General features: G+C 55.8%; 1 protein-coding gene across 3 annotated transcripts; it reads right to left on the reverse strand.

Annotated features, from left to right (window-relative positions):
- Window positions 1-4,814: 4,814 nt before the first annotated feature.
- On the reverse strand, window positions 4,815-23,173 carry MCM5 (minichromosome maintenance complex component 5). 3 transcript variants are annotated; one of them, XM_060165215.1, is made up of 17 exons: window positions 23,048-23,173; window positions 22,625-22,799; window positions 21,105-21,231; window positions 20,890-21,018; window positions 18,053-18,225; window positions 17,181-17,336; window positions 14,955-15,121; window positions 14,345-14,516; window positions 13,231-13,342; window positions 12,457-12,600; window positions 12,040-12,105; window positions 11,625-11,801; window positions 10,857-10,969; window positions 9,227-9,355; window positions 8,064-8,206; window positions 6,016-6,143; window positions 4,815-5,101 (listed from the first exon to the last, which is right to left on the reverse strand). In XM_060165215.1, the coding sequence occupies exons 2-17, from the start codon at window positions 22,789-22,791 to the stop codon at window positions 5,000-5,002; spliced, it is 2,205 nt and encodes a 734-aa protein (XP_060021198.1). In that variant the 5' UTR covers window positions 22,792-22,799; window positions 23,048-23,173; the 3' UTR covers window positions 4,815-4,999. The 3 variants fall into 3 exon arrangements, with proteins under 3 accessions (XP_060021198.1, XP_060021195.1, XP_060021197.1); XM_060165212.1 differs by having other exon boundaries at window positions 12,040-12,129; XM_060165214.1 differs by having other exon boundaries at window positions 12,040-12,129; window positions 22,625-22,818; window positions 23,048-23,110.
- Between the last annotated feature and the right edge of the window lie 2,212 nt (window positions 23,174-25,385).

The following is a 25,385-nucleotide window of genomic DNA, read 5'->3' on the forward strand; positions in this document are numbered from 1 at the left end:
GTACCAGGCACAGTCCAGTGTGCTTTATAAACACTAACCTATGGAATCCTCACATCCCTCCTGAAGAGACAGTATCACCCCCATTTGACAGGTGGGGAAATCAAGGCTCAGAGAAGTGCAGTTAAGTGGCTCAAGGTCACGAGCTAGAAAGCAGCAGAGCTGTAATTTGAGCCCAGGCCACCCGGCTCCAGGTCCATGCTCTTAACCACTATGCCTTATTGCCTCACAGTGTAGGAGAAACATTGTTCTTTTTGATCTATATCCTATCAAAAGTTGTATTAGAAATCCTTTTAACGTACTCCCTGGCCAGACCATAATGATTAAAACAAACATCAGGACTTCCCTGGCGGTCCACTGGTTTAAGACTCCGCACATCCCAATGCAGGGGGCATGGGTTCAATCCCTGGTTGGGGAACTAAGATCCCACATGCTGCACGGCACAGCCAAAAAAAAAAAAGTCTACTTTGGCTCCTCCAGACATGAAGGTTCCATTTACATCATTTATTGTCAAATACAAAACTGACATACATACTTTTATGTTTAAATACATAAATTTGTTATGGCATCCCAAAATATAAAAACTCCTTTCATGAGCTGATAGATGGAATGCTTGTCTCTAGTATTTTTTTTAAATCCAGTATTTTTTGTGGTTTTATTTCTTAAAGAGTGGAGAATGCGTTAGGCTGCTACTCACAAGCACTTCTCCAAAATCACACATTTCAAGTGGGGACTCTTGTTTATTTCCAATGCAAAAAAAGCCAAACTCACATAATCTTCACTACACTTTCCTTTATAATATGGGTCTTGAGCACATCTGCACCGTAAGACGTCTGATCCAGCGCGTGTGAACTAACAGGGGAAGATCACGTTGAGGGTTCCCACTGTGGGTATAAATTAAGCCGTATCTGACTAAGGGCAACTGCAGCGGTGTCAGTCTCCAGACCACGGGCAGAGGGCCTCAGTCACAGATCCTCATCAGCTCTCTCCTCACTCATGCTTTTTCTCCTGAATTTTGGACTGGGGATGGGGTACAGGGTGGTTCTCTTAGTGGAAACAGAAGTTCAAAGACCCACAGAAACCGGGGATGGGTGGGGGACAAGGGTGCCAGGAGAGGCGCTCAGCCATCTGGGTAGGAAAAGGTGGAGACAGAATGCAGAAGCCAGAGGCAGAGAAAACCACAGATGCCCAGCCCTTCCTGGGATCCCCTCCTCTGTACCAGGCACAGGCCCGACGGGATATCGGTCACCTCATGCGTCCTCATAGCCACCCCAGGAGGGAAAGACTACTTGTCACCTCCTTCTTACAGATGAGAAAAGGGAGGTGAGCGATTACGGGACTTGCCCAGTGGAGGAGTCTGCAGGAGAGCTCTCCTTGGGCGAGGGGAGGGAGAGATCTGAGAGCAGTGAGGTCTCAGGAGAGGGAGCTGCCTGGGACGGACCCAACCTGGGCCAGGACCCTTCTGCTCAGACTTCACCAAGACCCTGGGTCCAGTCCCGCATTGCTCCCACCCTGGATGCATCCACACAGCCTTCCTGCTCCTCCCTCCAGTCTCTGTGGAGGCTCCGTCGGCTTCCCCAAATGCCCAAGTATTCCACCTTTACAGCCCCTCTGCCTGGAAGGCTCGGGGCTCCACGACCTGTAGCTGTCCAAGTTCTCAGCATGAGCCCCACTCCCGCCCCTACCAGCCACAGCCAAGCTAGTCGCACCCCATCCGGTCCCTCAGCCCTCCGCCTGCCACAGTCGGGCCATCTGCCCCAGGGGACAGTGACTATGCCCGGGAGGTCTTGCCCCTGGACCGGCACCTCCGCCAGGCTGTGGTCCAGGAGGCTGCGTGGTGGGCAGGTTCAGAGCACAGCCGGGTCTGAATCCTGACCCCGCCCTCACTCGCTGTGACCCATCCTCTCCGAGCCTCAGTTTCCCCATCTGTAACAGTAACAACAGCCATGACTGTTGGGGGGACAAGTGCATCCCAGCTTACAAATGTGGGGTGATGGAGCTGGAAAATCACTGCTTTGCAGTCTCCATGGCTTCGGGCACCAACCCTCACTGGCTGAGACCTCCAGTGAGCATATTCCTGGGAGAAAGTTCCCTCTCCACCCCCAAGAAATGCAAACCCAACCCGGCTGCAGGGTTAAGGCTCCCACACTCCTCAAACAAAGGAACAGAAGGATGGGTCCTGCAATGAATGTAGCAAACACTCAAGTGTCTCCGGCTGAACAAGATGAAAGGTAAAGAGGAACCGGAAATGCTCTGATGCTCTCAGGAAGGTCGGCATCCAGACAAGACAACAAAGCGCTGTGTGAAAGGTTCTCCTCCAATTATCAAAGCAGAAATGGGCTTTGAACACGAGTGAGTCAGAGGAAAGCTGATTTAGCCCTTCTCATCTCTCCGTTTCCCGCAACGGTGCCGTCTGAGAGCTTGAAGCAGCTGGAAATTGTGGCACAAAAATACACTGTGATTCAGCAATGACCACACTGGGGCATCAAGTCTTCCTGTTCAAGTCTTTAGGAAAATCAAATCGTCTTACTTTGGGTTTCTCATGATTGTCTTCATTTTTATATGGTAGTTATTTTTAAACGCTTTAATAATTTATTAGAATAAGATATTTAACATATACTGGTACGTTCGTGCTTTGCTTGAGGTTTTCTATTTCCAAATGTATTTTAAATATCAAATATTTTATTTCACTGATATGTTGTTAACTTTGTGAATTCTACCTTTTCAAAAACAAAATATACTTATATTAGCATTTCAGTATTAGGCAAAATAATGACCAAAAAACTGGCACTGGGCTTCCCTGGTGGCGCAGTGGTTAAGAATCCGCCTGCCAATGCAGGGGACACAGGTTGGAGCCCTGGTCCGGGAAGATGCCACACGCAGCGGAGCAACTAAGCCCATGTGCCACAACTACTGAGCCCATGTACCACAACTACTGACCCTGTGCTCTAGAGCCCACGAGCCACAACTACTGAGCCCGAGCACCACAACAACTGAAGCCCATGCACCTAGAGGCCGTGCTCCGCAACAAGAGAAGCCACCGCAATGAGAAGCACGTGCACCTGCAACGAAGAGTAGCCCCCACTCGCAGCAACTAAAGAAAGCCTGCACGCAGCAACGAAGACCCAACACAGTCAAAATTAAATAAATAAATATTTTTAAAAATGGGTAGATCTGAATAAACATTTTTCCAATAAGACATACAGATGGCCAACAGGTCCATGAAAAGATGCTCAACATCAGTAATTGTCAGGAAAAAGGAAATCAGAACCATAAGGAGGTTATCACCTTACACCTGTTAGAATGGCTATTAGCAAAGACAGTAAGTGTTGGTGCGGGTGTGGAGAAAAGGGAGCTTCCCCTTGTGCACTGTTGGTATGAAGGTAAATTGGTACAGGCACTAGGGAAGAGTATGGAGGTTCCTCAGAGAATTAAAAATAGAACTACCGTATGATCCAGCAATCTACTTTTGGATATTTATCTGAAGAAAACACACACTAACTCAAAAACGTATCTGCACTCCCATTTTCATTGCAGCATTACCTACAATAGCCAAGGTACGGAAACAACCTAAGTGTCCATCAGTAGATGGAAAGATAAAGAAAATGTGGTGCATGTACACAACAGAATATGATTCAGCCTTAAAAAAAAATAAGGAAATCTTGCAATTTATGCCATGGATGGACCCTGAGGGCGTTGTATTAGGCACACTAAGCAAGACGCAGAAAGAGCAGTACTGCATGATCTCACTTATAATGTGGAATCTAAAACAACAACAACAACAACAAAGCCAAGCTCAGAGATAGAGAACAGGTTGACGGTTGCCAGAATAGGGAAGAGGAGGGGGCCGGAAGGTACAACACACAAGGGAAGGGGTTTAAAGGTACAAACTTCCAGGTATAAGATGTGCCACGGAGATGTAATGTACAGCACGGGGACTATTAGTTAATAATATATACTGGGTATTTGAAAGTTGCCAAGAGAATAGATCTTAAAAGATCTCATGACAACAACAACAAAACAGTGTGTAACTATGTATGGTGGCGGACGCTAACTAGACCAAAAAAAGAAAGAAAGAAATGGTAAAATTAATTACGGCATATCAAAAAGAACAAACAAACTTGGGAGTTCCCTGTTGGCCTAGTGGTTAGGATTCCAGGCTTTCGCTGCTGTGGCCCGGGTTCAATCCCCGGTCAGGGAACTGATATGCTGCAAGCCGCGTGGCTAGCCAAAAAACAAAAAACCAAACTCAGGCCCAGAGAAGTCAGGATCCTCACCCAAGACCACACAGCTTGCAGGCGGCCCGCCAGGAGAGATCCAGGCTACTGAATTCCAGCACCCCTCTCTTACCTACTTTGCTCTAAGGCTCAGTGAGAATCCACCTCCCTGAATCCAAATGCCATCAGTCTCCCCACAATGCTGGTCCTTCCTGGACACTCACTACCAGTAGCTCTCTGCTCCTAAACTCAACCCTGTGTCACCCCCATTTACAGATTAGGAAACTGAGGCGTGGCAAGTTTCGGTGAATCCAGTCTGATGCAAACCCACGGCTGTCACCCACACATTGGCTGCTGGGGAACAGCTATGGACTTTCCCAAGCACCTTGCTGAACTCTCACCAGTGCTGGCGAGATGTGGGCTGGACCCTCCCCACTGAGCAGCTGCAGAACCTGAGCACAGAGGTGAATGCCCTGCCCAGGAGCCCAAGGGGCAGATGCAGGTCAGAAACCCAGGTCTGTCAGATTCCAAAGCCTGTCCTTGCCCCGCATGAGGGCAGGATGGGGGTGACAGGCCACCCAGTGCAGAAGCCCACAGACATCCAAACACAACACGGCTTTATTATTTCAATAAACTCCAAAAGCACCTTTCCTGGATCTGCACGCTGAGGCAGAAGCCAGATGCAGCGAGGCAGGGCAGCTGGGGTCCCTCTGTCCAGAGCGCGTGGGAGGCTCAAGGAAGTGGAGGTGGGGTGACAACAGCATTCCTGCGGCGGGAGGCGCAGCTCACTTGAGGCGGTAGAGGACCTTACGCTGCATGCGATGCTGGATCTCGCCCCGCCGCAGCATGAGCTGCAGGACCTTGTGGATGGCGTGCTCCGGGTATTTCTGCAGGACACGGGGTCGGATGAGGGGCGTGCCTCCCACGGAACCCCAGATACCCCTCCCTCCGGAAGCCCAGGTGTCTCGTGCTCATGGGGGACTCTCCAGCCTTCACATCCTACCTCTCTGCATCCTAAGACAAGCTCACACTTCCTGAGCGACTACCACGTGCCAGGCCCTGTTCTAAGTCTTCACATACTTGAACTCGTTCTATCCCATAACATCCTCACGCAGCTGGTACTGTGATCATCACCTTTATACAGAAGAGGAAACTGAGGCACGGAGAAGCTAAGTCACTCACTCCAAGTCACACAGCAATTAAGTAGTAGAGCTGAGACCTCAGCTGAGCCCACGTGACTCTAGAACCCAAGCTCCTGACGCCCCTAAAGCCCTGTAAGCCTCCGTCTGCTCGTCTCTCAAACCGGCGTGGTATCACCTACTGCATAAAACTGCTCTGAGGATCAAGAGGAGATGACGCACATGAGGGGAGCAGAGCCCAGAACCTGGGATTGTCCCTGCGATTTCAAAGACGGTGACAAGTTGCGCACAGCTTCTAGAAGACCCATCCCTTCTCTATGGGGTCAAGAGCACTGTCCCCGGCGAGCTGGGTGGCTCATCCTCCTGGCTCTGCCCCTCCCTTTCCCCCACACACAAAGGCCAGGCAATGAGGCGAAGGGAGAGATGGAGGGCTGGGGAAGCCTGGTAGACTCCAGCAGGACCTCAGCCACCTCTCCTCTCCCCACAACGTGACAGAGAAAGTCACAAGGGGAGGCACACTGGGGACGGGCCCGGGCCGAAGAACAGCTGCCCCTTCCCCATCCTGGGCCTGTCTGCTGAGCAACAGGACGCAGTGTTAGGTGGCTGGGAACCAGGCCACAGGGAGCCCGCAGGACTCCCACCGGGACGCCGGGAAGGCCCACCTGCTTGGTGAAGTCCTGGATGATGCTGTGCTCTGACACCTGGGATCCAATGGCGAAGCGGCGCTTGAGCTGCTTCTCGATGCGGCTCAGCAGCTCCTGGTCCTCCTGGCTGGTGAAGCCCTCCACCCCTGTGGGTGTGAGGAGGGAGACGGGTGGGTGGGGACCACAGTCTGCCCACAGCGGGTAAGAGTGAGCCAGGCCCGGAAGAGAAAATGAGAGGAAGAGGAAGAGCGTGCCCGGGGACAACCAGGGCCTGACCGAGATGACCGACAGAGACCCAGGGTCAGGGATGGGGCTGACGTGTGGGAAGGATACTGCAAGCAGAGGGGACAGCAGGTGCAAAGGCCTGGAGGTGGGAAATATGCCCATCTCAATCAAAACCCGGTCAGCGGGCCAGGGACATGGCCAGAGTGGGGGCACGTCCTGTGGGCCCTGGAGGCCACGGCACAGATTTTTCTTTGATTCTGGTGAGCAGAACAGCCACCAGAGGGCTCTGAGGAGGGCCACGAGCTGACGACAGCACCTGGCCCCCAGGCAGCTGGATAGGCAGCAGCAGGAAGACTTCCTGGAGGAATCTATCTCAGATGGAGAGCTGGAGGGGACCCAGCAGTGACCCAGAAGGGCGCGCAAGCTGCCCCGGAGACCACGTCTGTGAGGCACCCCAGCAAGCAGCCCAGGCAAGCAGGCTCGTAATTTCCAACTATTGCCCCAGGATGGATCTCCCCTGCTGACCCAGGCCTGCAAAGGCCTTGGTGTTTCAGCTACAGAGAGGGTTGGGACCGTGGTGGGGGAGCCACTGAGAGGGACGTCAAAGCTCCAAGTTGAAATGAGTCTGCAAGGTAAACTCCTACCCAGCCTGCGAAGCCCAGCTCCAGTTTCGCTGCCAGGAAGGCCCTCCAGGGCAGAGGCTGAGTCATCTTCACCGAGGGGACGCGGGGCGATCAGACACCACCCACCTCCCTGGCTCCAGCCACACGGGCCCTTGAACACGCTGAGCCTGCTGTCTTTGGGGTCTTGCCACTCAGTCCTCGCTCTACGTGCGGTGCCTAACCCCACCCTCCGGGGAGCCATGTGTCCTCACTCACGCCAGTCCCTGCTTCCTGCCACCTCCTCAGAGCCCACCCGGACCACCCGAGGATGGTCCCCAACATTCCTGACCTGCTGGGCTTCTCCCCTCCGTGCTCTTTACCCCCTGAGCTTGATCTGTTTGCCTCCTTGCTGCGTCTCCCCCGTGGAGAAGGGGGGCCTCACAAGGCGCGGACTTAGAGATCTGCTCACTCCTAGACTCCCAGCACCTAGAACAGCCCGGCAAATTCTAAGCACTAAGTACCTGCTGGGGAAGGAATGAATTCGTCCCAGGGGAGCCTGGCACAGAATCAGCACTCCAGAGGTGCTCAGAGGCTGAGCCCGAAGCAGGCAGCAGGACTTAACGGCAGCCTGAACCCCGCTGGCCTCGGGGTCAAGAGACCTGCATTCTAGCTGGGTGAACAGTGACCTTGGGCACTGTGAAAAGGCCTCTTTGGGTGTCAGTTTTCCCATCTCTAAGAGGTGAAGGGCTAAGTGCCCAGCCTGGCTTCTGGGGGTTTTGAGGGCAGCTGTAAGTGAAACGGAGGAAGAGCTCTGGAAGCACTCAAATGGTTACAGCTCAAAAACAGGGGTTCATGCAGACTTCCCTGGAGGTCCAGTGGTTAAGTCTCCGTGTTTCCACTGCAGGGGGTACAGGTTCGATCCCTGGTCAGGGAAATTCCATATGCTGCGTGGTGCAGTCAAAAAAACAGGTGCCAACTACCATTCTTAACGGATGATAAAATTGTGAATTATAATAATGAACTGGGTCAAAAGAATTGTGCTCCAGAGTCTGAAGAGAAGCTGTTCTTCCCATCTTGGGGGAAACTGGCTGGTGGGGGCTGGGGACAGGAGACGGGCTTACTCCCAGGAGGAAGCATGGAGAAGCAACGCAGAGAAGCAACAAGCACAGCAGGTGTCCAGCATGAGCCCTGCCCATGGAGCCCACAAGCCACCGAGCCTGGGTCCCCGCGTCTGCTCACCTGACAGGGTGCCGGACAAGGCGGCATCCAGCGTGGACACCTGGAAGAGCCTCAGAGCCTCCTCCACATCCGCCTCCGTGGCGAAGGGCTGCAGCTTCATCTTGCTGAGGGCCTCAGCAATGCGCACGACGGCCTCCAGCTGCCTGTGTGGGAGCGACGGGACGCCAGGGCGGACTCAGCCAATCTTCTCTCCTCATCCCACCCTGACCTCCAGGAGGTGCCTGCCCCAGGCACTAAGAGTACAGGGGTGACTGCTGGCTGTCCCCGTGATCCATCTCCCTCAGTAACAGAACCCCGACTTCTATTCTAGCAAGTGGCGCCCACCTAAAAGACATTTCCCAGACTCTCTTGCGTCTCGATGTGTCTGTGTGACTAAGATGTGGCCAGTAAGCTGTAAGTCCAAATATTTTATGGGAACTTCAGGAAGTGTCCTTAAAAGATGGACCTTTCTTTTTCTTCCTCTCCAGCCACCTGGAATGTGGAGGTGATGGCTGGAGTTCCAGCAGCCATCCTGGACGATGAGGATAAGGGTGAACCTGAAGGAGCCCAGGTTGCTGATGACTGAGGAGCCATCACATAGGTAGGACTACCTACCCTCAAATGTTTTTACAGAAGACAGAAATAAACTCCCAATTTACTTAAGCTACTTCGTGTGAGTTTTCTATTACATACAGCCAAATCCACTTCTAACTAATCAGTGCTGGAAGCAAGATTCAAACGAGGTAGGTTCAAGCTCTTAGTCACTCTACTGCATAAACTCACAAGAGTGACAAGAACTAACAGCTGAGAAAACTGTGATCCAGAAAAGGAAAGCAATTTCCCTGCAGTCACACAGTGGGCTGGAGGCTAGGACCAGGTCTCCCTGGACCCCAGGTCCCAGCCTGGACCCTCCTTCACCCTCAGGCTTCCCAGCGATGAGGGAAGCTAGACCGAATTCAGAAGAAAGGGTACCAGATTTTCTCAACAGTAAACGAAACAAGAGATACAGATGATCAGGGAGGCCACTGTTTTCACTCCCAAAGGAGTGCTCCCTGCCCAGCAGCCCTGACCACGGCCTGCACCACGCAGTCAGCAACAGCCCCGGCCCCAGACTTGCTGGGCACATCGTGCCTTGTAAAGCAAGGCATCTGCCCAGCCCGGCCCTGGCCTGCCCGCCTGCTCACCGCACGGTGATGGGGATGCTCGAGCGGCGGTCACTGTCCCTTTCGTGCTGACGGGCCCCGCTCCGCATGATGATGTACCGGTTCTTCAGCTTCTCTGCAGCCTCTGCCGACAGCCGAGGGCCACACTTCCTGCAGGATGGGGAGTGGCTGCCATGAGGCCAGGAAGAAATCTTGGGGTACTCACCCCATCCCCAGCCCTCTGCTGGCTTGCAGACATACGCTTTCCGGGCCCACCAGACGGTGGCCTCTCAGCGGTCCTCCCCTCAACACATTCAGGGACAAGATGCACAATGACACCCCAAGAGGCTCACAGAGACCAGCTCACAGCTGTCCAGGGCAGGGAGCACGCCAGGCTGGGGGTGGGGGAGGGGAGCAGCAGGGGTATCTGCTCAGGATCTACCCCCACCACCCCGCAGCACCCCCCAGCCAACTGAACTGTCACTGATTTAAGGGAAGCCTTAGCTCACCTAATCCAACCCTCATGCTGCGGATGAGGTGAGCAAGGCCAGAGGGAGGGAGGAAACTCCCCATAAGCCACGTGGGACCTGGTGTCAAGGGAGGACTAGAATCTGGGGCTCTCAGACTCACACCCAAGGGCCCAAGCCTCTGAGGACAGGGCCATGAAGAGCTCAGGCATGACAAAGACCCAGGTACCAATGGGCACCGCACCACCCATCACCCAGGAGGAAGCGGTGAGTAGGGACCCACCTGAATGCAGCACTTCACCTCCCATTAGAAAGGCACTCAAAGATCCCTCCACCCTTGGGTTTTAGTTCCAGTAAGAGACAGCTGAGGTGTGTGTCCAGAATCTTGGTACAGGGGCTAAAAGCACAGCCTTTGGAGCCAGGTACCTGGGTTCAAGTCTTGGCTCCACTACCTCCTGTCTGTGACCCTGGACAAGTTACTTAAGCTTTCTCTGCCTCAGCTTCCCCATCTGTAAAATGGAATAATACACCAACCTCATAGGTCTGGGGAGAGGGATGGTGTTCACTTATACATAAAACTCTCAGCATAACATCTGGCACAGACTAATTACTATGTGTATGACTACTGTCATTGTCATCTGTGAGAACAACAATATTTAAGGTTGCAGCTGCCATTTACTGAGTATTTACCTGGTGCAGGGCTGTGCCACTCACTCATCATTTTGTGTGATCCTTACAAAAACCCTAGGACACAACCACCCTGGGAAAGCGAGGCTCAACTGACTTGCCCAAGGTCACACAGTGGGGGCAGGAGTTACCCAGAGCCCATGTCCACAAGCCTCCCTGCACACCAGAGTCAAGGGGGTCTTCAAGACCATCTAAATTCTTTTTATTTTTTTGGCCTCACCGTGCAGCATGCAGTATCTTAGTTCCCCGACCAGGGATTGAACCCATGCCCCCTGCATCGGGAGCGTGGAGTCTTAACCACTGGACCGCCAGAGAAGTCCAGAGACAATCTAAATTCTCCACCTTCGCTTCGGAGATGGAGAAACTGAGGCCAAGAGCCACTGAGCAACTGTGCGGGGTCAGGAAGGAGCAGAGCTAAAATCCTCAGGGCCCGATCTCAGGCATCCTGAATGGGGCCCTCTCCCACTCCAGGGGAGCTGGGCAGCCCCACCCCTGTGGGGCCTGCATCCAGGACTCACGCGCGGCAGTAGGCAATGAACTTCTTTAGCTTGGTCAGGTCGATCTCGCCCTCCACGGCCTGGGTCTGTGTCAGCGCGCTCACGTGCAGAGTGATGACGTGTTTGGCCAGCATCTGGGAGGTAGAGGGGACACGGGGTCAGCCCACAAGCCTTCCCAAGCCAGGTCCCAACACAGAGGTGGAGCAGGCAGGGAGGGAAGAGCTGCCAGGGCTAGAAGTGGTGGAGAGGAGGAGGCCCTCGCTTTTCCTGCGGGTTGTCAGCTGGTAAGACGACATCCCAGAGATGCCAGGCTGCCAGGCCCCTCTCTGCCACCACGAGGTGCAGCTGCCTGAGAACAAGCCTCCACTAAAGGAGGCCAGGCCGAGAGGCAGAGACAGCGGCGCCCAGACGACCCAGAGACCTGACCCAGCCGAGCCTCGCACCTCCAGGCTTGTCCATTACGTAAGCGCTGGAGTTCCTTTCAGAAGCTGACTGACCGGAACTGGGGTTCTAGTACTTGCATCCAAAGGCCAACCCCCTCATTTCACACAGAAGGGACCGACACCCAGGGAATGACTGACCCCAAATCTCACGGCACATCGAGCACAGGAGAGGTAGGACCCGGGACGCCCAGTGCAGCGCTCCTGGAATCCACAACCCCGCCTCCTTGGTGGCCCACTCACGGGCCGATCTGGGGGCCAGGACTTCGGGTCAAGCCCCTTGTCTGCCCACCCTCGCCCCCCAACCCCTAGAACCGCGGGCCTGGCTGGAGTCCAGCCCCCCACGCACCATATCCCTCTCCTCGTTGTGCTCGTCCTTGACGATGAAGATCATGTCGAAACGGGACAGGATGGTGGGCATGAAGTCGATGTTGTCCTCCCCCTTCGTCTCGTCCCAGCGGCCAAACACTGAGTTGGCAGCAGCCAGGACTGAGCAGCGGGAGTTGAGGGTGGTGGTGATGCCGGCCTGACAGGGAAGCGTGGGGGGAAGCAGAGGACAGGGAGATGGGAACGCGGGGTCACAGCCCTCTCAGGTGCGCACACCCATGCCTGCACGCACACACGCACACACACAGGATTCCAGGACCACTGCTGCGGCCAACAGAGGTCGGGCCGCTCAGGGCAGCCTGAGGACGGGGCCAGAACCCGGCCCCTCCCAGCACCCCGGAACAGCTCTGCCGGGCTGGACCAGGGAGGATGCTCACCTTGGCGATGGAGATTGTCTGCTGTTCCATGGCCTCGTGGATGGCCACGCGGTCGTCTTCTCGCATCTGTGTAGGAGATAGAAACGTCCACTAGACCCAGGTGAGGGGCCGGGGCACGGTGGCAGCAGGAAACCCTACAGGAGCTACCATTCCCAAGTCCCGACCCTGTGCCAGGCCGATGGCAGGAACCGGGTCACCTCTAGTCACGGGGACAGTGTGTGGGCTTGGCTCTCCTCTCCCCACTCTCAGGTGCGGAAACTGAGGCTCGGAGAGGTGCAGCTACTTCCCGATAGTACCGGGAGGTCTCCACATCACAGGTGGTTTCTGCCGTCCAAGCACAGAAGGCCACGCCCCCAGCCCGCGGCCACCAGCGGGCACCACCACCACTGAGCCACCACCTCACCCTGCCAGGCTCACCTTGTCAAACTCATCGATACAGACGACCCCACCATCGGCCAGGACCATGGCTCCCCCCTCCATGATGAAGTTCCGGGACGAGGGGTCCCTCATCACCGAGGCTGTCAGGCCAGCCGCGCTGCTGCCTTTCCCGGACGTGTACACCTGGGGGAGGGAGGCGGGAGGGTCAGGGCCCATCATGGCTCCATGCTGACCCAGTAAGTAAAGGGGCCCCAGGAGCTAGGGCTCAACCAAGGTCACACATCACAGCTGGCTGCAGAGCACAGACAATCTCAGTGTTCCTCCTCTGATGGGGGGACCGCCCCAGCCCCAGCCTGGCAGCTCTCCCACAGGGGAGCGTTCACATCCATCACTCACCTGAACCCCACGACTGTCCCATGAAGCAGCCCCTGGGGGCCCAGCTCACGGAGGAGCAAACTGAGGCCGAGAGGAGAGCAGTGACAGTGTTCCAGGGGGCCTCGGGGCTGGGTCGACTCCTGACTCCCAGGAAAGGCATCCCCACCCTGAGTCCCTTGTCATCTATTGCTATCGACGTTAAGACTTAGCGGATGGATAAACTGAGACTCAGAGAGATTGGGTGACTTGCTCAAGGCCCACAGCCAATTACCAGCCAGGCTGAGACCAAACCAACCCCATCGAGTCCAGCACTCCGCCTGCTGCCCCAAACCTACACATGCCGTCGGCCCCCTTCCTCCTCTATCCTCTGCGGCCCCGCCCGCAGCCTTCCTCTCCGCGGCGCAGCTAAGGCGGACAGAGGTCACCCTGGGCACTCACCCCGATGGGAGAGCACTTCTCCACAAACTTCAGCAGCTGGGACTTGGCCGTCCCCGGGTCCCCCAGCATCAGCAGGTTGATGTCTCCTCGGCGAGTGAGGCCGTCGGGGAGCCTGGGGGAAGGCGGGCAGGCGGGCCAGGTGAGCAAGGCGAGAAACCCAGGGCTGGTTGGTCACAGTGGTCTGGCTGGCGGCCCCCCCGACCTGTCATGAGCCTCAGAGCAGGCGGGGAGGCAGGGGCTCTGGCCTGAGAGCCACGTTCATAGCGAGCTGTGTCCCCTAGTCTCATCCGTGGTAACTTGCTTCCAAGGGAGGGGAGGTTCAGAGGAAACGGCACTTAGAGCTGGGCTTGGGCACACACAGTCAGCATCTGATAAACACCCCCCAACCCAGCTGGAAAGAAGGAAAGAGAGGGAGCCACCAGCGGGCCGCACGCAGTACTGTGGAGGGGACACCGCGAGGGCAGGCTCCTGGCCCCAGCGCACGTGCCTGTGAGCAAGTCCCTTTAGCTCTCTATGCCTCAACTTCCTCATCTGTGAAATGGGCTCGATTGTAGCTTTCTCACAGGGCTAATCTGGGGACTGACTGGGTTGGAAACACATAAAAGCACTCAGAAGAATGTCTGGCACGTGGTAAGAACTCGGTAACTGGTAGCTGCTAATATTATTACTTCCTCTACCTCTATTTTATCTTAAAAGGACGGGACGTCCCCTGAGTAAGAGGCTTTCACCCGTCTTATTCATGTGGAGACTTGGGTTCAGAGAAGTGGTGTCTCTTGCCCAAGGTCGCAAGGTAAATAAGCAGCCCTGAGAGATGTCACCCCGGTCTCAGACTCCAAGCCCGAGCTCTCCCCGGCACCGGCCAGGCCCCTCACACCGCCAAGGCCCCGGCCTAGCCGGGGCCGGGCAACCGCTCCGGAGGAAGGGTGTGGGCCAGCCCCCAGCCGGCTGGCAGCCAGCCTGGGAGGCGGGGAGGGTGCCTGAGAGGGGCAGGCGGGGCTGAGGGTCCTGGGCAAATAAATGAAAAGGGCATTCATGTCCTGACCACCTGGCAGCTGCCCTCCTGCGGGCAAGTCACTAATTCCCCTCCCCGGACCTGGGGGGCCTGGACACCCACCTCTTTCGGGAACCCCCAAAGAGCAGGCAGGCGATGGCCTTCTTCATGTCTGTGCCCCCGAAGATGGAGGGGGCGATGCTCTTGGAGACGACCTCGTAGACACTGGGGAGGGCAGCCAGGCGCCGGAACTCCTCCTCCTCCTGCGGGGTCACGGCCCCAGCAAAGCTGCGGCCTGGGCGGGCAGAGCAGGGGCCTGCGTGAGCGCCCTGAGGGAGAACGTGCTGCCTGCGGCCCACCGCCCTGGGCCGGCCCAGGGCCTCCCAGAGCAGGGCCCTCAGAGCCAGGCAGCACAAGCGTCAGTCTGAGCGAAGACAGAACCCCAGGTCTCTACACCAGGCGTGGGCCTGTGTGTTCCAGGGTCCAGTGAGCAAGCGGAAGAGTGTGGAGGGCGGGGGGGTGACCTGAGGAGGACCAGGTGACAGGGGCCCTCAGGGACATCTTCCATCTTGCCGACAGGGGTGACACAGCGTCTCTGGTGAGAACAGCACCACTCACCCGGCTGCCGTGGGGGACAGAGCGCAGGGGCAAAGGTGGACACGGGGAGACCAGGACGAGGCCCACCGACAGCCCAGGGGAGGGACGACGGGGGTTCGGCCCAAAGCACACTCACTGGAGCCATCTGTGTCCACCTGGATGCCCAGGACCCGAATGTAGGCGCTCCGGATGCCCACGCCCACCCTGTCGCGGCCCCTGCTGGTAGTCAGGCCAAACTTCTTGATGGAGTAGATGCCCATGATGGTGACCCTGTTCCCAGGGACGACCTTGTCACACAGGTACCTGAGAAGAGGATGGGGAGGAAGAAGGTGAGAGGCTGGTGGGGGCAGGGAGCCCCCGGCTCCCCCGACCCCGTCACACTCGCCATCCATCCACCTCGCCATCTCTACACGAGGCCCCAGCACCGTGGGCTCCAGTCCCCGCACCGCCCAGGGCCCTCTCCCTCCCACCACAACCCAGCCCATGCTTGGACGGCCCAGCTGCTGGGAGGAAGACAGGCCTTGGCCTGACCCCTCCACGGGCCTCAGGAGCTCATCCATTATGCTGGTTGGAGTTGGGGGGGCGCCCACCCCAGCCCCTCAGGTGCCCCGCCTCCATCTCATCTGCTGTCAGACGCATTGCAGGACCCCCCCTCGGCCATCTCGGGGGAAGCCCCCCTCGTCACGCCCTCCCAGCCTCCCTGCAAGGGCCGCGCGCCGCTTCTGCCTCTTTCACGGCTCCACGAGCTCAGCCAAGTCATTCTGCCTCTGGATTTTAATTTCCTCTTTTAAAAAAAAAAGGTGTTGAGGGACTTTCCTGGTGCTCCGGTGGTTAAGAATCCGCCTTCCAACGCAGGGGACACGGGTTTGATCCCTGGTCGGGGAACTAAGATCCCACATGCCGCAGGGCAACTAAGCCTGCGCGCCACAACCAGACAGAAGCCTGAGCGCCACAACAAAAGATACATGTCGCAACAAAGATCCCACGTTGCCGCAACTGAGACCCAGCACAGCTAAATAAGCAAATAAATACTTTAAAATACATATATATATATATATATATATATGTAGAGAAAGAAAGAGAGAGAAACAGGGAAGTCTCTGAGCCCCTCCAGCCTGTGCAGCACAGAAAGGACACTGGGGCATGTATCCGTACTCTGCTGCTTAGAAGCTGTGTCACCTCTCTGAGCCTGGGAGGGGATGATAAAGTGATCTGACCTGCTGGGTTACTGTGGGATCAAGTGAGGTACGAGACTCAAAAGTGCTTTATCCACTGGAGTCATATCCTCTAAAGGACCCTCACTGTCTTTGTTAACGTTCTATGACTCCCCTCTTCCCAGACCCCACTTCCTCAGCTTTGAATAATCTAATCATAGACCATTTGAATAATCTAATAAATACCGAATATTTAATCTGTATTAAGGAATTGTGCTAGAGACACAGTGTAGAGAACAAATGTATGGACACCAAGTGGGGGAAAAGGGGGGTGGGATGAATTGGGAGATTGGGATTGACATATACACACTAATATGTATAAAACAGGTAACGAACGAGAACCTGCTGTATAGCACAGGGAACTCCACTTCTCTATACAGTAGAAACTAACACAACATTGTAAAACAACTATATCTCGACCAAAAAAAAAAAAAAAAAAGAAAGAAAAAGGAACCGTGCTACGCACTCAACATGCATTTTCCAATTTAAATCTCCCAGCAGCCTGATGAGGTTAAGGCCTGTCACTGTCCCCATTCTCCTGGTAAGGAGCCCATGTAACTTGCCCAAGAGCCTGACCTCTACACCTTCCACAGCCACTAAGGAAGCTAATGACCTACGGAGCCCCTCCTCCGAGAAACGTGCAGCACAGACCATCTGCACGTGATGTCGGGGTGCAGGAGCCCAGCTGAAGAAGCCCAGTCCACAACTCCACACCTTCCTCCCAGGTCACCAGGAGGGGACCGGGCTGGCCCAGTACCCTCTCCCCCTTTCCAATCACCCAGCAACATCCAAGGAAGAATCTTAACAGAAAGCCTGGGGTGGGCGTCAGGCTGGAAAGAGGCTCCCCCAGCTACTGGCTGTCCAGCTCTGGGCCTCCCAGTTCTAAGAGGGCTGCGGAGACTCTGCAGGAAGAACGCAGGCTGGCAGCCCAGCCCCTCCACTCACTGAGCCGGTCACACATCCTCGTCTGCAAAGAGGGGTGGACCCACCCCTGCAGATTATGGGGAGACGAGATGAGAGGAAGCATGGGGGCGGCACCAGGCACAGAGCAAGTGTCCTGTAACCAGCCACCCTCCCCCGCACCCCACTGCGCTCAGCCAGCCACTCGCGGCACCCAACTCAGGGGCACGGCCAGGGAGCCCGCTCACCTGTCGCAGTAGAGCTGCATGTGTCTGGGCATCTCGCCGTGGGGCACCGCATCCGGCAGCTCCTGCAGCTTCAGGGTCTGGAAGTCCACGCACTTGCACTTGTCCGGCATGATGAAGTATGGATCCAGCGGGCACTTGGGGCGCCCGGCCTGATCCCTGTCGGTGGGGAGGAGAAGGGTCACCAGAGCGGCCCCCAGAGCCCCAAGGCCAGCAACAAGCTAGGGGTCTCCGGGACCCTGGGAGAAGGCCCTAAAGGAGAGCAGCTCAGCGGGGGATACCCACAGGGCTAGGAGTGGGGAGACCTGCACACAAACGGTATTCAAAGCCCGAGACAGGCAAGGGGGTTAAGTATAGAGAAAAGAAAGGTGGCTGAGGCCTGAGGTCAGGAAGCTGAGGGGAACCAGCAGCCAGAGAGGGTAGGGGCCCTTGCGATCAGGGGTCAGCAATGGTTTTCTGTAAGGAGCCAGAGACAAACATTTTCAGTTTTGTGGGCCACGAGGCCACACACTCTGCCTCCGAAGCGCAAATGCAGCCGCAGGCAATGTGTAAACGAAGGAGCCTGGCATGTTCCTGGGCCTTCCCTCCAGACCTGCCCCAGTGAGCCAAGGTTTGCTGTAGAAGACTCCCGGTGGACTCCCAACCCTGGCTCCCGGCACAGGTTGTCTGGGCGCCCTGGAGGGACAGAACTCCCCACTGCAGAGGGACGCCACCGCCCCAGGGCATCAGGTCTGCCCCAGGCCCACAGGGCACACCGCTGCCCCAGCCCCTCCCTGCTGCAGGTGGTGCAGGCCGGGTCCTCCTCCTTCACATCTCCACTGAGATGTCACCCTGTCACCCCCACCGTGCCACAGGGCCATGCAGAGCCCACTCACGTGTTGCACTTCCTGGGCAGGGCGTAGCCCTCCAGGCCGGGGCGCATGGCGACGTTGGTGAGGGTGTTGCGGCAGCTGCGGCACTGGACGGAGATGCGGGTGGCCTTAGCACGGACCCCAGAGGCGGCAATGATGATGCCGGGGATCTTCACCAGGTGTGACATCGTGTCCGACTGCAACAGAGCCACGGGGAGGGTGGCTGGTTAAAGGGAGCCGGGAACACCTGAGATCACGTAAGAGAATCTTTTTCTAATGTGTACTGAAGTATTCAGGGATACAGGACCATGTCTGCAACTTACTTTAGAATACTTTAGCAAGGGGCTTCTTTGGTGGCGCAGTGGTTAGGAATCCGCCTGCCAACGCAGGGGACGCGGGTTCGAGCCCTGGTCCGGGAAGATCCCACATGCCGTGGAGCAACTAAGTCCTGTGGCGCCACAACTACTGAAGCCCACGTGCCACAACTACTGAGCCCACATGCCACAACTACTGAAGCCCACGCGCCTAGAGCCCATGCTCTGCAACGAGAAGCCCGCGCACGGCAACGAAGAGTAGCCCCCGCTCACCACAACTAGAGAAAGCCCGCACACAGTGACGAAGACCCAGCACAGCCAAAAATAAATAAGTACATAAATAAATTTATTTAAAAAATAAATAAAATAAAATACTTTAGCAGAAAAAAGAAGAAAGCAAATAAGGCAAAATGTTAACAGCCATTAAATCCAAGCAAAGGTAGATGGGGTTCGTTACACTATTCTCACTACTTTTGTCTGCGTGATATTTTTTTTTATAATAAAAAGCAAAAAATAAGAAAAGCTCCTTTCAACATCATCTCTTCTTCCCCCTCCCAGGAGCTTTTCTGGGACAGACAGGCAGGCTACAGGTTCGTGCTGAGGCCCCTCAAAGCCCAGAAGGTGGGGAGGGAAGGAGAAAGGTTCGGGAAGGAGGCTGCCCCCCCAAGAAGTGAGACCAGAGGCATGTGTTGCTGCCACGGCCCGGGGACCCCAGACCTGCTGAACCCCCCCCCCCACGCAGGGCTTGTCTTCTGGAAAACTATCTACAAGCTGCAGGAAGCCTAGCCCTCCAGAACCCCAGAGTTGGAAAAGACTGAGGCTGCCTCAGCCCATAAGCCACCCCGACAAGCGATCCTTCTAGAGAGGACCCCTCCTCTACCACTGGACACCCGTCACCCAAGGCAGGCCAGTCACTGGGTTTTCCAGTGGGTCTGAGAATAGGAAGCTTGTCCCATGTGGCGCTGAGCTTTGCTTCTCTGAGGAAACAGCTGCCTCGCAAAACAAGTCCAATACCGCCTCCGCAGACAGGCAAATGCGTGATGCTTGGGTGAGTTCCACACACGGTCCCAGGTCCCCTCCCCGGTGCTGGGCACATAGACGAAGCCAACACGCTCCACAGCCTCAAGAGCCCACAGCCCAGCCCTGCTTCTGGAACAGAACTGCCATTGTGCTAATCAAGGAGGATTTGGCAGGGACCCCAGCCAAGCTGCAGGACACGGGGATTCCAGCAAAGACCAGGGCGTGGCCTTCTGGTGAGTAACACAGAGGTGACACTACCTGGGCCCACAGTTCAAAGGCACAGCTACACGCATCCTTTCATTTGCTTCTCACGACAACCTCGTGGCAGAAGAACCAACGTCAGGCTCTCACTTCCTCCTCAGGAAGCTCTCCTGTCCCACCCCTGCCTGTTGTATCAATTCTTTCACACGGCAGCCCAAGGGAACCTTTGAAGATAGAATCGGCCCATCCTCCTACCAAACCTTCAACTCAAGCTGCTTTCCACAGCAGCCAAGGCCCTGGCCATCTGGCCTCTCTACCCACTCCCTCCCTTCCTCTCCTCCCACCCTCACTCCCTGAGGTCCAGCCACACTGGCTTCTTTCTGTCCCTTGAAACCTGCTGCTGTCCCCACCCCAGTACCTTTGCACCTGCTTCTCCAGGAGCCTGGAACGCTCCTCCCTCAGGCTGTCACAGGGCTGCGTATCCCTCAGGTTTTCGCACCAACATCACTTCCTCAGAGGGGCCTTCTCCGACCACCTCCCGGACCCCTGGCCACTGTCACATTGCCTGTTTCCTTTGCTTCGTGACTGGTATCACAGGACCTGAAATCAGCTCACTGCTCCTTGTCTGTTTCTCCCACTGTAAGCTCCATGGAACCAAGTCCTGTCTGTCTACAGTGAGGGTCCCCCAGCACCCGGCGAGGGGCAGTCACTCGATAAGTGCTCGTTGAATAAAACCAAAACAGACTGGATGGCAGACTGGCTCTGCCAAATTCTCCCTCGGCCTCATCACTCTCCAGCCATGCTGGCTGTCCTTCCCTCGGCCTGGCACAAACCCTGCCCCCTTGCCTCGCAGGCTTTGTACCAGCTGTGCCCTCCCTGCCCCCCCGAACGTTCTCTCCCAGCTGTTTGCGTGCTGCCTGTTCTCACCCTCAGATCTCCACTCAGACGTGCCCTCCTCAAAGCAGCCTTCTTGATGTTTTCCAGAGGGGCCCCCACGTTTTCTCATCGCCCTCCTGGTTTCTCCCATTGCTCTTACGGTCATCTACAGTGACCATGGGTGATGTTCACCGGCTTATCCAGTCTCCCCGGGGACAGCAGCTTGTCCTGAGTTCACCACTGTTTCTCCAGGACCCAACTCACGCCTTGCCCACAGGAAGAACTCAGCAAACATTTGCCCAATGAGCTAAGTTTTCAGGGGCGCAAAGAGGCTCAGAAAGGTCGAGTGAGCTGCTCAGGGTCACACAGCCGGCACCCAGGTCTCTCTCCAAAGCCCCTCCTCACATGCAGCCGCCACCGCCACCCTTCAACTGGCCTGAGTGGACCCACCTTCAGGCTACGGATGCTGGACGGGCTGGCATCCGACTTGAGCATGACTTGGATGTCCTGGAGCACCTCATCGCCAGCAGGCCGGGGCCGGGTCACCTCATCGGCCACCTCCTTAGCAGCCTCCTCCAGCTGGAGAGGAGGAGGGGGGCAGGCTGTGAGTGACCAGAGCAGGGCCAGCCCTGGGGGTTCAGGGGGGGCGGGGAGGTCCCACTCACCAGCTGCAAATGCTCAGCCGGCTGCTTGTACAAGTAGTCGGCCAGGTCCTCGTCGAAGCTGGCAAGGTCCTCCATCTCCACCTCGATCCAGTACTCCCCCAGGTTATAATGTCGCTTGAGTTCATCCCTGGGGTGGGGGTGGGGAAGGAGAAGAGGAGACAACGCTGGCTGAGGTGCGCCCGCACCCCGAGTCTCCCACACCACTGCCCCGCCACCCCGCTTCCCAAACACATCTAGTTCCAGGCGGTTCTGTTATTTAACCCTGCAGAGGTCCCCCCACTGCTGAAAGGCATCCTCCAGAGAAAGCTCCACGGAAGGGGTCCAAGCAGTAATCAAAGGGCAGTTCAGCGCTCACAGACAGGGTTCTGTGCACAGGTGTCTGGAGGACTCTCACTGCAAACCAGTCCTCTCAGTGGACTCCTCGGAGCCTTTAATCCTCTCTCAGATACTAACAAGGCACACGGCTAGAACCTGGAGATTGAAGGCAGCAGAAACCATGCCTGTCTTGTCAACCACCAGAATCTTTTTACAGAGCATCCTATGGGACTATTAGCCCAAAAACATATTTGGGGGCCACTGACCTCCTCGGCCTCACCCCTGTCTACCTCATGTCCGGAGCCGCATATAACAACCAGCCTGGCCCCGAGAGCCCCTTGCTGTAACACGCCACCCCATACCCTGCCCCTGCGTGCAACTGCTCCCATCTGAAATGCCTTCCATGCTCGACACTCTCCTCTCAGCTCAATGTCACCTCGGCTCCCCTGGAAGCCTCCCTAACTCCCCTTGTACATTCCTCCTTTGAGGTAATTATCACTTTGTAATTTATTTGTAGCTCCCTATGCCTCATTCCCACTGACTTAGAAGCTCCTTGAAAACAAGTAGTATGAATCTTTTCATCTTTGCATCTCAGAGTCCAGCACATAGATGGTCAATGTCGGCTGATGCATGAATAAATGGAGGCAGGAGTGGCTGTGCCGTTTGACTGATGAAGAAACTGAGGCCCAGAGAGACCGTCACTTGGAAGTCACTCAGTTAATAATCAATCAGGCCCAAGCCTGGACCTGCAAACTCACGTTCTCTGCATTTTAACAGCTTATGAGGATCTGGTGCGACGGCACCAATGTGCAATGACTAGGAACAGGGGCCTTGCCCAGCTCATTCAGTGCTGCAGCCCAGCACCTGGAACAGTGCCTGGCATGCAGCAGGTGCTCAGTCAATAGGAGGTGACTGAGTGGAATGAAGAATGAATGAATGAGTGAAGTAAAACATAACTACCATCTTCACTTTTTGCACCTACTGAGAACTTGGTTTACAAGACATCGCAGACATTACACGAAAGGACAGTAACAAATAAATGAACAGGAACAAATCCTGGACGAAGAACCCAGGTGAGTCACTCAATCGTTAACTTTAGATGTGAAACGTACAAAACCATACGCCACGGGGGTGCCGGGCCCCAAGCGAGTGGACGAAACACCTCTGGGACCGCACCTCCCCTCCTGCACCGCTCCGGCCCGCACCTGTACTTGAAGGTGAAGCCCGTGCGGTCCGTCCCCACTCGGTACTGCCGCAGGAACTCCTTGAAGCGCCTCTGCAGCTGCGACTTGCGGGCCTGCCCCTCATCGGCCGCGTTGTCGCCCCCGAAGCTGTCGCTGTAGAAAATGCCGGGGTCGTCGAAGCCCGACATGACTGCACCTGGCGCGGGGACAAGGAGCTGCAGCAGATTCGTGGGGGGGTTATGGAGCCGCGCGGCGTCCCCTCCGACACCTGGGTCCTAGGCTCCGAATGCGGGACGGGCGTGAGCCCGGTTCCGCCTCCCGGACCCCTACCCCAGTTCTCCCAGGAGAAACCCCTGCCCAGACCTACTGCGCCCCAAATGCAGATGCCTGTCGACCCCTGGGCCCGGCTCCGCGGTGCCCACTCCCCAGCCCCAGTGGCCTCACCTCTCCCTTCCCGCGCTCCCTGGAACCAAAGAGACAAGAGCCCCGACAGTCCGCCGCCGCCTTTCGCGGGAAAAACCACACGCAGCGTTTGGACGCCGCGGCCGCTGCGCCCTCATTGGTTCGCCGGGACCCCGCGGCCAGCGATTGGACCGTGCTGCGCCCGCGAGTCCCGCCCCCCACGAGCGGGCCGCCGGAGAGGATTGGCGGCAGGGCGCATGACGTCAGGCCTCCTGGCCTCCTTCCGGGCTCCATTTTGTGTTCTGGACAATTTGGCGCGAAACTGACCCGGAAGTAGCGGCGGGGCGGGGCGCAAAGATGGCGGAGGGGCGGGCCGAGGGCCGGCGCGGGCGTTCGAGGGCATTTCTGTGTACTCTTCTTAAACCTTTTTCAAAGTCTCAGGAAGAAACGACCCCTTTCAGAGCTATAGGTCCCTGAGAAGTACCCCTTGCCGGGTGTGAGCCTGCTTCCCCCTAGCGGCTGGAGGGGGCGCTGCCTGCCTGCGCTCCCAGCTCTCACCCTAAACACGCTTCCAAAAGTGGGGGATTAATCATCAAGAAGCCACCTCTGGTCTCGTTAGCGCCTCTAGGACGAAACTCAAACTTGGGACTCGAGGGATGTTTCCTTAGACCCGATTGGTGATTTTTTTTTTTTTTTTAGTTGTATAAGAGTTTTCATTATCTGGCAATGCTGAAAATTTGTGAAAATTCATGACCAGATTCCCAGCCTAACTTTAAAAACGGGAAGATCTGGCAAAACTTGACGGATTCTCAAGCGGCAGTAAGGACTGCATAATCTCCCCTCCCTTCCTTTCCATTCTCACTGGCAACATGAACTATTTTTTCTAATGTTTATTATTTATTTGGTTGCACTGGGTCTTAGTTGCGGCAGCCTGGCTCCTTAGCTGCAGCACGTGGGCTCCTTAGTTGTGGCATGCAAACTCAGTTGCTGCATACATGTGGGATCTAGTTCACTGACCAGGGATTGAATCCGGGCCCCCTGCACTGGGAGCGCAGAGTCTTAACCACTGTGCCACCAGGAAGTCCCACAACCTGAACTGTTGGAAAGAACTTTTTATTCCATAGGCTACTTTGGCACATACTTACGGGGAGTGTTTAAAATATGAGTCTGTTTATAGGGTTTCAAAATTAGATCAAACCAATCTGAACCTTCAGGGAAGTCCCTCTGCATGGAGACATAGCGTTAACTCATTCTATTTAACAGTTCTTTTATTTTCCACCGTGTGAAGAGAATACAAATTATTCAGCCATTTTCCTGTTAGTAGAATTTAAGATGGTTCTCTCTCCTCTCCCTCTCTTCCTTCCTTCGTCACTACAAACGGTATCAATGCTCTTGTCACGAAAAAACTGGCAACAGGGCCCAGGGTGGGAAGAGCTAAGTCGCTATTTTGAGTGCCTACCCTTGGCATACATATCTCATGAACAGTGGCTCCTGGACCTGGTTGCACCTTGGAATCTCCCAGGAAGCTTTTTTAAAAAAATACATTTATTTATTTATTTTTGGCTGCGTTGGGCCTTCGGTGCTGTGTGCAGTCTTTCTCTAGTTGCGGCGAGCGGGGGCTACTCTTCGTTGCCGTGCGCTGGCTTCTCATTGAGGGGGCTACTCTTTGTTGTGGAGCACGGGCTCTAGGCGCGTGGGCTTCAGTAGTGGTGGCTCGCGGGCTCTAGAGCGCAGGCTCGGTAGTTGTGGCACACGGACTTAATTGCTCCGCAGCATGTGGGGTCTTCCCCGACCAGGGCTCGCACCCATGTGCCCTGCATTGGCAGGCACATTCTTAACCACTGCGCCAAAGCTTTTCATAAACAGCGATTCCGGAGTCCTGTCCCAGATCTCCAGAATCAGAACCTCTCTGCATGGGGCCCAGGATATGCGGGTGTTGTGACGCCACCATCCACAGACTGGGGTTTGGAGGCCACTGGACTCTCCTAATAGCTGTAGGAGGCAGGTGTACTGTTAGTTTCAAGGAGACTTGAAGTGACTTAACCAAAGGTTCCAGACTTGATGACAAAGCCAGAACTAGGGAGAGGTCTCCTGGCACCCAATCCTCAGTCACATAGGAGTCGTATAAGGAAAAGCCTTGTCCCCTGCTTTGCTAAATACACCTCCAGCCAAGGGCTTTCACTCTCCCAGACTGGGAGGCTGCATTTCTACCACTTCAGTGGCTTTCGGGACTTCGGAGAGTGGAAAAGACTTGGGTTTAGAACTGGCAGGACCGGGTTTAAATCCTTCCTGGCCCTCAGAGAGCGTTAACTCTCCTCACAGCTTTTCTCTGAGGATCAAATGAGATGATATCATGGGTGAGATGGTTAGCAGGAATCAC

The sequence above is a fragment of the Lagenorhynchus albirostris genome, chromosome 11 (assembly GCF_949774975.1).
Source record: "Lagenorhynchus albirostris chromosome 11, mLagAlb1.1, whole genome shotgun sequence".
Taxonomy (NCBI): Eukaryota; Metazoa; Chordata; class Mammalia; order Artiodactyla; family Delphinidae; genus Lagenorhynchus; species Lagenorhynchus albirostris.

What these genes read in the sequence shown, in the direction of transcription:
- MCM5 (XM_060165212.1), bottom strand. Translation starts at nt 22,791, where the DNA reads ATGTCGGGCTTCGACGACCCCGGCATTTTCTACAGCGACAGCTTCGGG. An exon ending in TTTGGGGGTTCCCGAAAGAG is followed by an intron (nt 13,343 to 14,344) that starts GTGGGTGTCCAG and finishes GCCTTCCCCCAG; the next exon opens with GCTCCCCGACGGCCTCACTC. An exon ending in CTTGTCCGGCACCCTGTCAG is followed by an intron (nt 6,144 to 8,063) that starts GTGAGCAGACGC and finishes TCACACCCACAG; the next exon opens with GGGTGGAGGGCTTCACCAGC.